The 17,016-nt window shown below is 32.6% G+C and overlaps 3 protein-coding genes across 3 annotated transcripts; 2 read left to right on the top strand and 1 right to left on the bottom strand.

Annotated features, from left to right (window-relative positions):
* The first annotated feature begins 3 nt into the window (after positions 1-3).
* LOC148270728 (regulator of G protein signaling loco-like) lies at positions 4-3,792 on the top strand. Its single transcript, XM_088242256.1, has 3 exons — positions 4-657; positions 1,644-1,935; positions 2,220-3,792. The coding sequence occupies exons 1-3, from the start codon at positions 463-465 to the stop codon at positions 2,225-2,227; spliced, it is 495 nt and encodes a 164-aa protein (XP_088098382.1). The 5' UTR covers positions 4-462; the 3' UTR covers positions 2,228-3,792.
* Positions 3,793-5,667: 1,875 nt separating this feature from the next.
* On the bottom strand, positions 5,668-7,023 carry mRpL45 (mitochondrial ribosomal protein L45). Its single transcript, XM_088242258.1, has 2 exons — positions 6,916-7,023; positions 5,668-6,803 (listed from the first exon to the last, which is right to left on the bottom strand). Exons 1-2 carry the CDS (start codon positions 6,958-6,960, stop codon positions 5,835-5,837), a joined length of 1,014 nt encoding a protein of 337 aa, XP_088098384.1. The 5' UTR covers positions 6,961-7,023; the 3' UTR covers positions 5,668-5,834.
* Positions 7,024-8,728: 1,705 nt separating this feature from the next.
* Positions 8,729-16,701, top strand: kra (basic leucine zipper and W2 domain-containing protein kra). Its single transcript, XM_088242257.1, has 11 exons — positions 8,729-8,848; positions 9,246-9,317; positions 10,986-11,162; positions 11,842-11,942; positions 12,025-12,163; positions 12,412-12,577; positions 13,008-13,143; positions 14,161-14,268; positions 14,640-14,859; positions 15,710-15,832; positions 16,093-16,701. Exons 2-11 carry the CDS (start codon positions 9,257-9,259, stop codon positions 16,119-16,121), a joined length of 1,260 nt encoding a protein of 419 aa, XP_088098383.1. The 5' UTR covers positions 8,729-8,848; positions 9,246-9,256; the 3' UTR covers positions 16,122-16,701.
* The last annotated feature ends 315 nt before the right edge of the window (positions 16,702-17,016 follow it).

The following is a 17,016-nucleotide window of genomic DNA, read 5'->3' as shown; positions in this document are numbered from 1 at the left end:
AATAAAAAAACCACTGTCCTTCCTCATTGTGCATATCTATCATACTTCATTCTAGTTAGGGCCATTTGCTCCAAAAATAGTTTAAAGTTATATAATTGTTGCATTTTTGTGAACATGGATAAAATTTATTATATGAAAAACGCATTTTGCTCATTTTTCCAAAAACAATCTGTTTCTCACTTAACTTTTTATGGAATTGACTTTTAGAGGTTAACTTTGTTTATTAATCATTGTAGTTTATTATCAACAGTAATTACCTCTATTCGTACATATTAATAATATCTCAATTGCTGCACATTTTGTGTATTTTTTTTAGAAAAGGGGTTATTTTATTTGAATATATATACATATAATATTTGCATTTAAATTATAACGCCAATCAGAAAAAATGTCTCAATTTTAATTCTAGATCGCTGATGGTCAGAGACTACAGGTGCATTACGGTCCACTCCTATCCAGCAAATGGATGCTTCCAGATCCAATATGAAGGGCAGCCAAGAAAAGAGCCAATCGCAGAGTTCCCTAACACAGTCTGGCGCAGTTAATGGAACCTGTGGAGCGCCATCTCTGGATGAAATCACAAACCGAGTGTTTGAAGAATTACTGCAAGGAAAAGCAGACAGACACTCGGGAAATGTGGAGGAAGAATCTATCAAAGTTAGTATTTTAAATCTAGTTTTTGTATGTAATTCTTACAATGCATTTTGTATTTTTTGAAAGTGAAACCACATCCATGAAGTAGGTCATTAAAAAATTGATTTATTACATTTTTTTGTGAAAGTTTATTAATAACATAATATATTATATTAGTATTAATCAGTGATGAATTTAGCAAACAAAAGTGATATATTTTATATATGTATGAAATTTTGCATTTCTTGTTTATAAATTTGTATAATTCACATTCATTTACAATTATATGTGGACCTGTTTCGAGGTTACTACCTCGTCAGGATTTATATCAAAACCGACTGACGTATTTGCTTATTACAAGGATAAAATTACCTTTATTACTTATGTAAGTTCAATACAGCGGTAGAATTATTTGTCAAAATTTTCTGTGGGAAAAATAAAAGATAATAAATCAATTTAAACCCAGTTCATTTTGTGTTAGTGATTTATATTAGAAAGTCGATTTCTACTCTCGTATGCCTCTACATGAAGTAATTTGTGGCAGTTTAACTGACAGTTACACATGGCGTATTCGCTGTATTGCCTTTACGCAAATTGAGTTTATCTTATCACGATATACACTCTACACGGTACTGCTGTATTGAATGTTATCTAATACAAGCAGTCTATCGAAATTTAAATACACTTATCAATGATGCATGCCCATTCAACAGAAAACGCAAAAAAAGCATTTTCTTTTTTTGGCTCATACTCCACCATATTGAACTTACATAGACAATATTATTATTATGTACGTACTACTTTATAGTACATAAATATTATTTAATCCATTATTAGAGTGATGTATATTAAATATATATTAAATGTAGGATAAGAAAAGGATGACTAAATATACATAATGTGTTATTATGTATATTTAGTTATAAAATAGGTTGTAAGCTTCTATTATAAGTTCTAGTTACGAATCTGTTTGTGGATCATCCCTAATTGTATTGATATATTTTTTGCAGTCAGATAATTGCAGTTCAGAGCATTCGTCCGGTATATTTGGGAGATTCTTGCGCCGGGATGATCATCGCTCCAAGGGTCTAAAGATAAAGAAAGTCTCACCGACCATTCAACCCAACAAGACCCAAGTATTAACTGCACCGCCTCCAGTGAACTCTGTTTCTAGTGAAGGAGGATCCTCGTGTTGCTTGGACGAAGGGTCCTGCAACCCTCAAAAGCCACTTATAGCAAAATTACGAGCTGGAGTTAAGATACAGAATGCTGTCGGAGTGCCCAATGCTAAGGAAAATACAGGTTAAATATAATTTTTTTATGGTTTTAGAATTTCATTTAATTTTTATTTGGACTCTTTGATTCAACACACATTTAATTCTATAGGATAAGTAATCAAATAAAAACCTTTTGTTTTTTTTATCATCCAAGCCATAAGTAAATATTTTAATATATTTATTCCCATACCTTTCAAAACTTAACGATGTTTTATTGTCTTTATAGTTTTCTTGCATGTGTATTTTTTTTTTACAGATAATATGTTTATATTGTCTAAATTCTAATATAATTGGTTTCTATCGTTTCAGAATTTTAGAGAATCTAAAACAAAAACAAAGAGCTCGATTAAAAGATAAAGCTAACACCACTACTGACCAACCCACAATTAATGGACTAGATCATCAAAAGGGCAAGGAAAACAACATAAATGGAAAAATAAACCAGATACCAGCTTATGAAGAGCGAAGTGGAACACCAGGCCAACCACCCGGTGTACTGCCTGTTGCAGCAACTAGAGTAACCCCGACGCTTCTAATCACAAAGCCATCTCCAGCACCGAGACTTTCCCTTGGTCAGGGAAGCCCCACCAAGATAAACACCACACAACCAATTCTGGTTAAAACTGACCATTCCGACAACTACAAAAACAATATAGATTTCTCTCCATCGCAGAGCGGATTCAACACATTGGAAAATACAGTTTTGGAAAATAATAATCTAGATATCACAGTCTGCGCCAATCTCCCTAAAGATACTGAATGTGATTTAAAAAATGGACCAACGAAGTATCACGGAAACTTGACGCAGGATTACCTCAACAGTTCCACCACAAGTGGCAGTGACCATTTCATGAGAGCTTGCGATATTTTAAATTCTAGCTTCCATAGTACAAGTAGTTCGTGTGAAAATGAACCATTTAGAAACCGTGTTAGTGACCCCCCACCACTTCCTCCAAAACCAAAAGTTCTTCCCATTAAACCATCCAACTGGGGACATAACTTAACGTCTAATGACGACTCTACTGTTACTATGCGAATGCAAGAAATTAGTCTTCCTGAAATAGTAAAAAAAGACTCACCAGACAGAGGTAAACGGGCGGTTTATCTTGATCAACCCAGCAGTAGTTTTGTTTAATCCATCACATTATTAACATACCCATTATACTTACAGTAATCATTTAGCAGATAAATTTGTAGATAATATTGTCATACATATAATCCAATATGCTTCTGTGTTCTACACCCAGTAATTTTTTTTTTTACACTATCCTTTAGCTTTATATAGTAAACTACGTACTTGCAATATTTAATTAGTGTTGCTAACAGAACAAATTTCACGATGTTTAAAATTAAAGATTGATGGTCTAAAGTTTATTGCAGTTATTTGAATTTCTTAAAAATGAATTTTCAATTTGATTCATTTAGTATTTGTCTTCAATAATTTTCTATTAAAATTTAAATATCCCACAAAAAACATCACATTTATAGACTCAACTATAGTCAAAATACATAACTCCTGTGTTAGACAAAAAGTATCCAGTAAAAGGTAGGTGGTAGGAATTTTAAAAAATGTTGAATATTTAAGTTTTTTCAACCTGTCTGAATTAAAATCATGCTGTCATTTGATATCAAACTGCTCAATTTAAAAATGTTTTAATCTTTGATAGATTCCATATTCTTTTTAAACAAATCGTTGAAACATATTGTTCTGTTTTAATTTAAATGAGTGGCAATCAATTAATTAATTCAATCTCGACTGAAACACATTTTACTGTGAAAGTATATAATAATAAGATTATTAAAGTATTAATGTACATAGGTTTTATATTTTTGTGTTATTTTTTTATATACGTACATAAATATTCACACATTACTCGTAAATTATTTATCTTGGTGTTTATTAACCCGAAAATATGTGCCTGACATTCATATAAAGCTTTTTGTGATTTTTAATTTTTTTTTAACTATATTTAGTTATTATTTATAACTTAGAAAAATAATACTATTTATACAAATCATTTATAAAATAAATAATTATTTCTATAATCAATTGTTTCAATTGTTTTGCACAGAAAGTACAGATGACCATCCAATGTTGTATTATCTGAAAAATTCTCTATTATATATAAAATATCTCAATAGAGATGGAAAACAAAATTTGAGAAGGGAATATGAAAGTCTAGGCATTTTCATTCCTACTATAATTGTTGCATATTTTTTACTTCTTACCCTCACCCATACCTGAAGCTGCTTAAAGTACCCCGATAGTACAACAATCGCACCGTATCTTGATTATCTGTGATATAAAGGCAATATGATCTGTCTTCTATTTCAGATACATGTTCAGAACCTGAAAAGTTGTAGTAAAAAAGACCATAACATTATTTTCAGGAATCAAATCAAGGAACTCATTCATTAAAAATATAGGGGTCAATGGCGAGTAGTGATTTTTTTACATACATATAAGTAATATGTAAATGGCTGGTTTTCTGAGAATATCATTTTTCTTATTCAGCTGTTGACAACAGAAGATTATTACTAATAATCTAAAAATATACTCAAACAGTATCGTTAGTAACTTTGCGGTATATGAGTAGCTATATTCTACACCATTTTTTTCAGTTCAAAATTTTACTAAAAAATACCGCAATGACATTCGGTAGGTAGTATTTTTGTTATGATTGAAAAGTCAACACGAAGCACCTTGTCAATTCCTTCTACTAATAAATAATGCCAAAAAAGACCATTTCGAGCGCCACATGTCCTGTCGTTTGTCAACTGTATAATATTAAAGAAAAAAAGGCCTTAGGAAATCACGCTCGGAATACTATTATTCAAATAGACAATCTTCAAATTATATCTGTAATCTGCAAGTTTACTAACAAAGGAAAAAACAGCAACTGTGTTTTAAAAAATTTAATAAGGTATACATATTTGTATGCAGAAAAAAGGTGATGTGATATGCTAGTTTCTTCGTTCAATTGTAATGGACTGGGCACAGATATTTATATTTATTTTGGAGGAATATATAAACAGTGATGGTAATTTATAATAAGTAACATTCAATTTACTTTCCCATAAATACAATTACAAAACTTTGATTATGAAAAATATTCTAAATTTGTTTTTAGCAAACAGATTTTTTTTTATTTCAAAATACAAAAATGTACAAAACATAATTGTAATCCCATGAGTTAGCTAACTCATTCTGAGATAAATACAATTAAGATTATCAGATAAAAATACATTTAGTTGAACATAATTAAAACAAAAATGGTCAATTCTCTAAAACCTTTTTCAAAACAAATTATAATATATTATTTAACATTAACTTACATGGGTCAAAGGTTATCGAGAAATAATTTAAGAAAATGATTTTTTAGTGTAATTTGATTTCCATTCGTAGATTGGTAAGAAATTGATTTAAGGGGAATAGGCAGGAGGTTACATTGAGTAGAGGTAATGTAGAGGAGTGACCTCAACCCGAATTTGGAGGTGTACAGGGGGTAAATGTAGACAGTTATGAGAATGTGTGCGATGGTTATGTAAGTGTTAAATTTGAATGGAGAGGTAGAACTATTATAAAATGTTTCATGTTTCTAAAACATTTGAAAATACAACATATTAAAACATTGAAGTTTGTTAGTGTTGGTTATATTTTGTAGATTATAAATTGTGTAAAATTTAATTAGTAAAATCATTGATATTCTTTATGGCACCTTAAATTAAATTAGTTCTTTTTTTAATAAAAGAATTATGATATAAACTTGATTATATTTTCCAAACAGATACCCCATAATGATTTCTTCTAATGACATCATTAAGACTTAATAAAGGGTCACTTATAAAAAAAAATACAGGGTAGTATTTTTTTATTTATTCATTTGACGAAAAATGTCTAAACTATACATTATATTAAAATAACTAAGCGATAGCTAAAGGTTTTTCCCCATCCGTTGAACTAATCGGAACGTCCTTTTTAAGTTCAGCATCTTTTATTCTCGCTGCTTTGGAGAGTCCGACATCTATGTCCTCATCACTGCGGACATATGTAGCAGGGGATGGTGGAGGGGGTGGCATCCAGTCAGGAATTATCTTGGCGTGCATCTTCCACACTCCGTAAAGATTGGCTAAATGTTTTTCGAACACAATGTACTCCAACACATCTTTGGCTAATATTTCACTCCCGTGCATTAGCCTCCCGAACCTGTCGTAAATAGCCAGTTGTTGCTGAGTGTGGAATCTGACTGTTACTTGACCAAATATATTTTCATTGCTAATAACATGTGTGCACCGCGCATGAACCACTCTCGGAGGCTCCAACGACTTGATAAACTTCCAATGAATCGTTTTATCGGTGGTATTGAATCTTAACTCAGGATAACACTTATCCGTGACAATTTCCCTCAACTTTAATTTATCTTTCGAAGCGAGATACGTGTGAGCTTGAATATATATATCTTGAGCAGTGGCAGAAAATTTCGTCGGATCGAAATCTTCCTCGAATGATCGAATCTTCCGGACTGCCATCATAGATTTTGATTTCTTCTCGAGCAATTGTAACTTCTGCTTGGCACCTCCACCACTAACTATAGATAACTTGCCATCTCCTTCCGGGGGAATGTAAGGCTCGAAAATTTGACCCGTGCTACATATAAACAATGTCCTTTCCATCCATGGTCTCGGCGGGACCAGACCTCGTTCTAACATTCTTCGTCGAACTTCTTGTGGGGTTAACTCGTCTTCATTTTCATGATAATTAGGCAAATCAACTCTAATAACCTTTTCCGTTCGGAGCCTTTTAAACTTAGGACTCCAATGTTTGCTGTATCGTACGGACTCACATTGCGTTAAGCTTTGAATAGTAGGATTCAGCATGCATAATTGCGGACACTGAAAAAAAATAGAAAACAATACAAATTTATTTGAAATATAACAATAATTCGTAACAGCAAAATTAATTGTGGTTACTAGCTGAAGTGTTGAGGCTGAAATTAAAATTAACCTTAATAAATTTGACATAAGACCGACAAGCCACAGCCACAGACATTTTTAAATAACAAATAGACCACAGATTATATTGAAATAGACAAATCAGTCAAATCACAGATAAATGTCATAGTATGACGAAAATAAATAATTTTATTATACCATAGTGCTGACCGCTGAAAAATAGTGCTTACTTAAAACCTCCCAAAGACAGATCACAGGCCATATTCCATAAAAATTTCTTCATCTACGTTGAGATACTCGTCTATCTGGTTTCGAGATAAGAGTTGAAAATTCATTGCCCTACAATGATTTGGATTTTGAAATTTGGATTAAAAAAATAATATTTACATCTATCAATAATGTCGCACAATGTTTTATTTCTCCAATGGGTTATGTGAGTTCGTTTAAAAATTGTTTTGTTCTTTAGTTAACGTCGAAAAGTATTTTTACTCGTGATAGAAAAAACGCGTGTTTTATAAAAGTATTTTGGCTCAAAAATTTCCGTTTCTGATATCTAAACAAAATTTCTTTGAAATGTGTTTTTTTAATTTTAATATTTCTTATGATTCTTTGAATTTTTGTTCCTCGTTGGGGGAACTTCCTTCTTGAACACGTTTCTTCAGGGGTAATATTGCAGTGGAATGAAACTCAGTTATAGCATTTATATTTTTTCAAATAAAACTGTCATCCGTCCATGCGCTCAGTAGCTGCAAGACTTGTTGTTATCTAAATTCTTATTGTATAAATTTGCTTTTTATTTCGTTTATAAAATATCACCTAAACTCTAATTTCATTGTCAAATAAGAAAATAAAAAATAAAAATGTAAATAGGGGCTAGATTTTTTATTGTCCATGCGCTCTGTAGCTGCAAGACGTTCTGTTATCTAGCTCATATATATCATAATTGTAATATATCATAATTGAAGACGAGGAACTATAATCCCAACCGTCCATGCGCTCTGTAGCTGCAAGACGGGTTGGGATATTTATTTATTGTATAGCGCCCTTGAGGTGATTTTCACAAAAATGGCGCTATATAAATTATCCAAACATCATCATCATCAACGAATGACATATACTGTTTTAATCAAATTGAAAATATAATGCTGGATAGATTTGCTGAATAATGCAGTCTTTCATTTGAATGACAATTTTGAATCAATACCCGCTTATGTAAGTTGTATTTTCAACCACTCATTGAGTGAATGCTTTTGTAAATTTTTAAAATTAAAATATGAATCACATTGGACACAATTGACTTTTTTACACTTAGGATATTTTTTTCGGCAACCTGCTATGTTTTATTTTTTTATACCTGTACCTTATCTGTTGCATTATGAATTTCTTGTTTTCCCAATATTTTTCAATAAATAATATTTTATGTTTCTCTTCTTTTGATCAAATTCTGTTATTTAGTGATTCGGGTACTTACATGAAGACAAGTGAAAATGATGTACTTTTATATTTATTATTTTTTACAATGGTATACTTTTACTTTTGGACTCACTACGTAAGACAATAAATAATCTTATTATTAATTTGTAGCTTATTTTAAGTAAATTTTTTATTTTTTTATATTTCATTTTATTTTATAAATAATAATTATATCTGTAGAAATATACTCGTGTTTTTTTTTTACAATTAGTTTATAAATTTGATCTCAATGCTTTATAAACATCAATCGAAGTGCCTTTTTTAGTGCAGAAATAAAATGTGCATTTTAAAATCTTATCACATTCTATTTGTTTCGTAAAATATCCACGTGATTGTGAATAAAAATAAAAAACCGATGTCATTTATTTTTATAAATTTGTAAACACTAACTTGATTACCGCCGGATATCCGTAAGCATAACACGTTGCTCCTCTCCTCACACCGCGTAGTACATCCTGAAGTCCTAAACTCTCTGGTAAGGAGTTGACTGCTCCTTCTTAACCTGTTACATCGTAAGTATTCTTATTTTTAAAGCCCTAAATCTTATAATTGTTGTTGCAGGTATAGTTAACTTTACTTGTCGTTAGAAATACCGTGACGTATCTGCTTATTTGTACTTATGCTAACCTTGGAAATCCAATTTTATCCGAGGGCATGCTTGGGTCTGCTTATACGTGACGTGACCCAGCGCCGTGTTAACGTTATAATTCTTTATTATACTCTTAGCCTCACTTTATTTTGGGAACATTTACTCTCATTTGCAACAAATTAATAACATGTGACCATCAGCGTGGCAAGGCGTGCGAAATATTTGAATCCGGACAATGACCCTGAACATCTCGCATTTTCGATATCCACCAGCACGTTAGTTGCAAATATTTATAGTAGCTGTTCTTTGTTTTGTTTCAGTAATATATTGTATGAGTCAGAAAACAGAAAAACCAATATTGTCAGGTCAACGCATCAAGACCAGAAAAAGAGGTAAGATTGACCTTTGGCTACATCCAATTTGTCATGCTTTCACTAACTGTCCTTTACACGTGCTTCTAATTTACATTTCATTCGTAATTCGAACAGCTTTCTTTTTACTACATATTTTCCTTGGATGTCAACTTTTAAAAGAAAAGAGTCTGATCCTACATTATGTTTGTAGGTAGTAGGATATGTAGATAGAATTAGTTAATTTTGAACTTTTTTAAATATTTATTATTCTGCCGGACGTTTTATATCGAAAAATATATTAATCCCACTGAAATAAACCATAAATATTAGACATAATTTAAAAATCATCTAGAGGCCCTTTTAACATGACTAAATGATTCTGAAATTTTCCTAGCCAATCAACTAGGTCTTGATTTTTAAAAATCTATAAATATTCGTCGTTCTTGACGCTGTTAGTGTTTGTTAAATGCAATAAGGCTTAACTAATGTTAGTAAATATTTATATATAACCACTTATCGACTTTTTATATCTACCGGTTTTGAGACGTACCCGTCTCTTCGTCAGGACGCTCACTATACAAACATGGAAAACTAAAATACATTTTCACCAACATTTACGAAAAAATACATAAATTACATGAAAAAGTGTGTAAGGAGTTTAAAACTAATATTTACTCGCATTATTTTGACTACAAAGTTAATGTTTTAAACATAAATAATATGTAATAAGGCTTCACTATTGCCGGTTGGTACGACCAAATATTTTCCCAATTAATCTTCAGTTTGTGTATCTTTGCTCTTACCGTTTCACTGTAGTGTAGAAGTAGGCACGGCACAGTGGCTGACAATCCTAATTTTTCATCAATCCTACATCTCTTCATCAATGCTCTTTGACAATATTATAGATTAATTTAGCTGTAGTTCCTTAGAGCGGTAAATATTTACTTGCAATAAATCTGTTAAACATTTTAAAGAACGAGGAAAATCAGTGGTTTTTATGAAGCACATGTTTTTGTTAACATGCTATGATTTTTTTAAAAGTTTTGTAGCTACTCTGCCTGTGACCTCATAAGAACTCGTGATGTTATTCAAAGTAGTTCATTTTTATTAATACATTTTTAACAACTTCGCCTTACAATTGAATGCTCTAATTTTTACCGCATGTAAGAAAACACTTTCATATCCAATTTCCCATACCACTAGACTTCCTTATTAGTCATTTTATAAACCTCATCTGATTCTGTAATTTAGTTGATAAATGTAATCAGGTTACTTGTTACAAATATATGAAACACAATAATACTTAATAATAGCCATAAACTCTGCTTACCCTGCTGAATACTGATTATCTATTAATCTTAGATTATTCACTTTTTTCTAAATGTACAAATAATAATATTAATATTTGGTGTATATATATATATATATTTATATAAGAACCATTTTCCGAGAATTCACCACAGAACTATGTAAAATGTTTTTTAACTTAATTATGTATATTATTAGCACTTAATTAGAACTGGTTTTATATTTCAATTGTGAAGTCAGTGTTGGAAAGTGCGATAACAAATTGAAACAATCCTACTGGTTATAACACTTTGAAGTTTCTGGTTCCTAACGTTTCGTACAAGTTTGTTAAACCTCTTAAAAGTGTTACCTCGCTCTTTGCGACGATACTTATTGGTAAATATCTCCTTGTTCCATCAGATGAAAAGGAAAAGTATGACCCGACGGGCTTTCGCGATCTTGTCATCGCGGGGCTGGACAAGGCTGGCCATGACCCTGAAGCCATCTTCAAGTTCTTAGATGCCTTTGGGTCCAAGCAGGACTACCGCCGCTATGGGGAGGCGCTATTTGATATACTCATAGCCGGGGGACTGCTCGGTAAGTTCATTTATACTTAGGTTACCACTCTTAATAGAGTCCCGGTCTGGCCCTTATGTATGGTAGTATGGAATTGGAAAAACGAGGATGAAAGAGGCTGAATGCTGTCAAAATGCGATCTTTCACTCGAATGTATGGTTAAACTATGTAAGGTGCGCAAATGTCGTGATCTGTATATTATTTAGGACTGAGATAGGCATTATCGAGAAAATCAAAAAAGGAGTTCTGCGTTGGTTTGGACATGTAGAGCAAATGGACAGTGAAAGAACAGCTTAAAAGATTTACAATGCGAATGTTGATGGATGCAGAATTCTAGGAAGGCCGAGAAAATCATGGCATGACCAAATTCAATACTTGAAGATGGACATGTCAAAATTCGGAATAATCGCGCGCGTGCATGAGAAGATGTATGAATGTAGAAGAAGTTCTATCCTTTTTGTCTACCCTTGCGAAGAAACGGCATGATTGTCAGTTTGTTTGACTACTTTGTTCAAGATTTAAGTACTTGAACCTAATAAAAGCATCACTACAGTATCCAATGATGATAACAAGGCTAGAGTCCTGATCTCATGACGACACAACCTTATCGTTCGTTTAATTCTGAATTCGTTCTATTATTCAACTCTTTCTGAGTTGCCCTCACATTAACTGCGAATGAATGAGTTTTATTTGTCCACAGTTCCGGGCGGTTCTATATCTCTAGATGGAGAGAAACCACACACAGACACCTGCATATTCTGCTCAAGCGCAGATATGGAGGCTATGCGGAATTTCGAACAGGTGATATTTCTCATATATTAAACTGACAATTATTTTTCAATCTGAATCCGCCCATACTTATTTTCTCTTTCTCGCGTTTCAGGTATTTATTAAGATGATGAGACGGTACAAATATTTAGAAAAAATGTTTGAAGATGAAATGAAGAAGGTCCTTGTATTTATTAAGGGATTTGATCCTGAACAGAGGATCAAACTCGCAAGGATGACAGCGCTATGGATTGGTGAGTAACTGTAATTGCCTTTTATTTAGTTATTTTCTTTACTTAAATGGGCACTTAATTAGAACTGATTCGATGTTTTGATTGTGGGATCAGTGTTGGAAAGTGCAATATCAATTATGAAACAATCCTACCGGCGATGATCCTTTGACTTCGTTGGTTCCTAACGTTTCAAACAACTTGTAAATTAGATTAATGTGTCTTCTTTCTGTGCATATTATAGAGATATTAAAAGTGTGATTTTGTTTCAGGAAATGGATCAGTACCCCCTTCGGTACTACTTGTATTGATAAATGAGCACTTAATAAAAGATAACATGGCTCTAGATTTTCTCATAGAAGTATTTACCACGTACAAGCAAGAAAAGGGTATGTCCAGTTTAACAACGGCCCTGAAAAAGGGACAGATTGAAGGACGGTATGTTTACTCATAACTTCTTTTTTACATTGTTTTTAAATATTCATTAAAATTTTAATAAAATATATTTCTAAGTGTTAAGCTAAACTAATAGTGTATTTCTAAAAATTTACTGCAATTATTATTTGTTCTTAATTTGCCTCCAATTTTAATGCAACCAAAAACAAATCTTTTCCCCACTGTGAATATTTACTCTCTGGTTGTTCTATAATTTAATGAGTTAGTCACTGGGGATATATTGAATTTGCCTCCATACTGGCGTTCATTTTATCTTGAAAGGAATGTTATCAAGTGTGTGCTTACAATAAATTATTTATTTAGTTTGATTTGAAAATTCTTATCTAGTATATCAAAGCGAGGAGCATGTATAACCGGTAACTACTGGTAGTAAGCGACTGTACCAATATCAACAATGAATAATATTTGCTAGGTTGATGGAATTTGTCCCGGCGAATAAGCGAACGGAAGAATACTTCATTAACCTGTTCTCGGAAAAGGAACTGGGAGATGTGGTCCGGCTACACAAGGCTCAGGCAAGCCAAGAGGCGCGCCGTGATCTCACACAGGTAATATTGTACTGCATTCTGTTTCTCGGTGTAACATTCTCGGTATTAGTTAGTCCCCCCTTATAAAACTTCCCAAATAATACGCATGATAGCTTCCACTGGGATCTAAGTACAAGCAGAGGGTTCCAGATTCGATTCACGGTGAGACCACAATGATTAAATGTGACTTTTCATTGTGAATTGAGCCTGGTTGTTTTGTGCTGTAATTGGGCCTCTTGGCTTATTGTGGTGCAGAAAAAAAAAACATAATGATGGTCTAAAAGACAAACATGCAAACCTATAATTTAATAGTATATACTTTATTGTGCTGGAAAATTTTGAGTAAAAAATAAATCAAATTTAAATAAATGCTTCATGTTCTAAACCAGCCATTAAAAATAGCTTAAGTATATACTTCCAATATGAATCTGCAAATTACAAAAAGTAAGCTTCCGTTTGTAACAAACAAAACTTGTCTGCAGTTCTGGCAAAGAAAGCGTCTTTTGCCGGGCTGACACATTTTTGCAATATTATTATGATGTTAGCCCCACATATTGATCTTAATTTGCAACAATACGTTAAGCATCTTAAAGCTGTGTTACTCTGTTTTTAGTCCAGCTGCATGGTTTTCGGTTAACACATAACTCATAAGCCTATTTTTTTCAAAGAATATCACTTTTTTTATCATGGTTGTGAGTGACACAAACACATTTTTTTTTTCAATTTTGTGGCTTGACACATTTTTTGATCATCCGTGTGCTTGATTTAGTAAAGTTTTAGTATATTGGTGATTGTGAATTAATTACATTTTTTGTAAATTGAAATGTGCACTTAATTAGAACTGGTTTCATATTTCAATTGTGGAGTCAGTGTTGGAAATGTGCAATAGTAAAATTGGAACAATCCTACTGGTGATAACCTCCTGGAATCACTAGTTCCTAACGTTTCGTACAAGTTAATCTACATACACTTTGAGCAAATTCCAAATATTGGTAATTTTATGCATCTGATTCTAATACATATTTGTAACAATTTTAGGTCCTAATGGATGACTTAGCTGATAATAAACCTCTCCGGGAAACAATAACAGACCTCAAAGAGATGGCACAAAAGTGCAACATTCCTGAACACGAAATAGTCGCTGTGGTAAGACTCATTGAAATTCTTAAATTTTCATGATCTTTTAGATACCAATACATTTTGTAGTTAGGGATAGTGTTGCAGCGAATATTTTTTTGCTGATATTATGATGCAATATCACCTGGATGATGGACACTGCAATCCACTTCGCTTTAAATTGCTAATTTTAGTATTCATATGATGAAACTGATGACGAGACGGAGTAGTTTACTGTAGCACTAAGCCAGCGTTGCAACGAGTCTTTTGTTGTTTCACTGGCTTTGGGCAACATCAGCATTCTAACTTTGACGATTTGGCAGTCTGATCAACCTAATTCAGGATTCAGCATATGGAGCGAGTGCAGGTTGACCGGGTACCGATTATAATATAACTTCCAGATCTGGACATCTGTAATGTCCGAGACAGAGTGGAACAAGAAGGAAGAGCTGGTGGCGGAGCAGGCGGTGAAGCATCTGCGCGCCCTGACACCACTCCTGGCTGCCTTCTGTAGCCAGCCACGCTCGCAGCTGCAGCTGCTGCTCAAAGTGCAGGAGTTCTGCTACCAGAACATGAACTTCATGAAAGCCTTCCAGAAGATTGTCGTGTTACTTTACAAGAGTAAGTTTAAACTATAATTTAATGGTCATTTAAATAATTATCCATATTGCCTTGATCTCGAGAGTGTTATCGCATAGTCCTCTTCATTACGCATAATTTATTTAAAATTATGTTTACCCAATAGTAAAAAGAAATGTGAATTGTAAAGTATATTATTCATAAAATAATGCACAAAACTTAACAATATGTGGATTTAGATATTTTTGGCCGAGTGGGGGAGCATTATTGATGGGTCATGTGAATGGCAGAATTTCTTTGGTCCTCTTATAATATAATAATAATCATTTACCTATCTGCACCCGGTGGAGCATAAGGCACTGCATTGATACTTCAATTGCAGCATATCTGGTTCAAGTTGATTGATTACATGAAAGGCAAGGTGCCAGTCCAGGGACAATAAAACTTCGCAGTGTAGAGAGTAGCCATTGAGTTAGAAATGCCCGTCCAAGGTTCTGGTCTTATTTCACTCCCAAATCTGTATTTACCCACCCGACACTAATAATATAATACTAGTGATGACACAATATCTCCTACCATATAATTATTTCAATTTCATGTAAGCCATAGTCGTATTTTTACTACTAATATCTTTTGACTGACTGCATAGTGGTCATTTCCTAAATGAGAGACATGATTTTCACTGCCATAGCCAGCATAACCGCAAACGTGTTAACTAGAATGTACTGTGTGAAAGTAACCTTCATTGTGTGTTGTGAGGGCACTTGCTTTTGACTACTGCTACTTAGCGGGCAATAAACTTACTTCAGTGTGTAGTTAGCAAGAATGTACTCTATAAACTAATGAACTGAACACAATTTTATAAACTAACAAATATCCTTTTATTTTCTAGCTGATGTAGTATCGGAGGAGGTCATACTGAAGTGGTATAAGGAGGGTCATTCTGCCAAAGGCAAAATGATGTTTGTCGAACAAATGAAGAAATTTGTCGAATGGCTTCAGAATGCCGAAGAAGGTAATTGCCATTTCTTGTTAAATTAATAATATTTGGTATAAATAAATAAAACCGCTTGTGATGAGACGATGACGAGACTGAGCTTTGTACGGTGTTAGGAAACAACGAGTTGGATGAGTTTTTCGTCTGCTCATTGTTGACTTTCTTCTGTGCTCTGGCGAGTATGATTTATGGCCTCTGAAGTTATGATACATTATGGTGATGATGCATTGCCCCATTATTGAAGGGTTACTCACAATACTCCATATTGCTTGTTTCAGAATCTGAAAGTGGAGAAGAAGAAGATTAGCAACATTACCCGGGGATCTTAAGATATGCTGCGTATTCTCACTATTTATTTTAATCATTTTTTTCGCCGAATAAATTTATATTATTTTTTATAATAAAAAGTATTCCTTAAAATTGAATTATTTTTCAAAAATTATTCCACCTTGTTAACATATTTGTGATTTTTTTACTCCATAATAAATTTTGTCATAAATTTTTGTCCGCAATTTATATTTACTTGAACAAATCTGTTGAAAATTATGTAAATTTTACATTTAATATTTTTATACCCGATGTACAGACAGTATTATACTTTTTGAAAGTACCCACTTTATTATGAAAAACATTTTTACTGTAGACAAAATATATTTATGTGAACTACACAACCGCCGTTGGTTGCATCGAATATTACATTTATTTATCTTGTTTAAAAAATAATAATGAACTGAGATTTATTGTTTATTAAATCAATAAGTGGAATAACGAGTACACGGTGTTGATTGACTGTTAGCAGCTTGTACAATTATTACTATTGAATATAATTATTTCACCATTTTTATAATAAAGTCATCTGACAAATAAATCGGAAATACCTTCTGGCATTTTGTTTCTTTTATTTGGTTTTTCCATTTTTCACCCTATGATTTCATACTACACGATTTACCTTCTAAATATTACTTGCTGAGGGCCAAAAATCTTATTATACATACTATATGAGTTTTCAACAGTTTTTGGTATAATGGCTTTATTATGATTTAAAAGAGGGTTCTTTAATTTCAATCTATACATTTGTTATAATGTAATATTCAAAAGTATTTTACCAAGAATTCTTAAATGTTGCGGATTTTTTTATTTCATTTTGCTTAACATTTAATATTTGCATGCATACATTGCGGGGTAATTGCTGCAAATAGTTA

The sequence above is a fragment of the Micrasema longulum genome, unplaced genomic scaffold (assembly GCF_059751315.1).
Source record: "Micrasema longulum isolate JH-2025_06_02 unplaced genomic scaffold, ASM5975131v1 h1tg003527l, whole genome shotgun sequence".
NCBI classification, from domain to species: Eukaryota; Metazoa; Arthropoda; class Insecta; order Trichoptera; family Brachycentridae; genus Micrasema; species Micrasema longulum.
Note: the sequence above shows the minus strand (reverse complement) of the source record. Positions and strands in the feature narration are given on the sequence as shown.

Excerpts from the sequence above, each read along its gene's own strand:
- LOC148270728 (XM_088242256.1), top strand. The coding sequence starts at position 463 with ATGGATGCTTCCAGATCCAATATGAAGGGCAGCCAAGAAAAGAGCCAA. Across the intron at positions 658-1,643 it reads TGGAGGAAGAATCTATCAAA|TCAGATAATTGCAGTTCAGA; the intron begins GTTAGTATTTTA and ends TATTTTTTGCAG.
- mRpL45 (XM_088242258.1), bottom strand. The coding sequence starts at position 6,960 with ATGTCTGTGGCTGTGGCTTGTCGGTCTTATGTCAAATTTATTAAG. Across the intron at positions 6,804-6,915 it reads CTTATGTCAAATTTATTAAG|TGTCCGCAATTATGCATGCT; the intron begins GTTAATTTTAAT and ends ATTTTTTTTCAG.
- kra (XM_088242257.1), top strand. The coding sequence starts at position 9,257 with ATGAGTCAGAAAACAGAAAAACCAATATTGTCAGGTCAACGCATCAAG. Across the intron at positions 11,163-11,841 it reads CATAGCCGGGGGACTGCTCG|TTCCGGGCGGTTCTATATCT; the intron begins GTAAGTTCATTT and ends ATTTGTCCACAG. Across the intron at positions 13,144-14,160 it reads CGCGCCGTGATCTCACACAG|GTCCTAATGGATGACTTAGC; the intron begins GTAATATTGTAC and ends TAACAATTTTAG.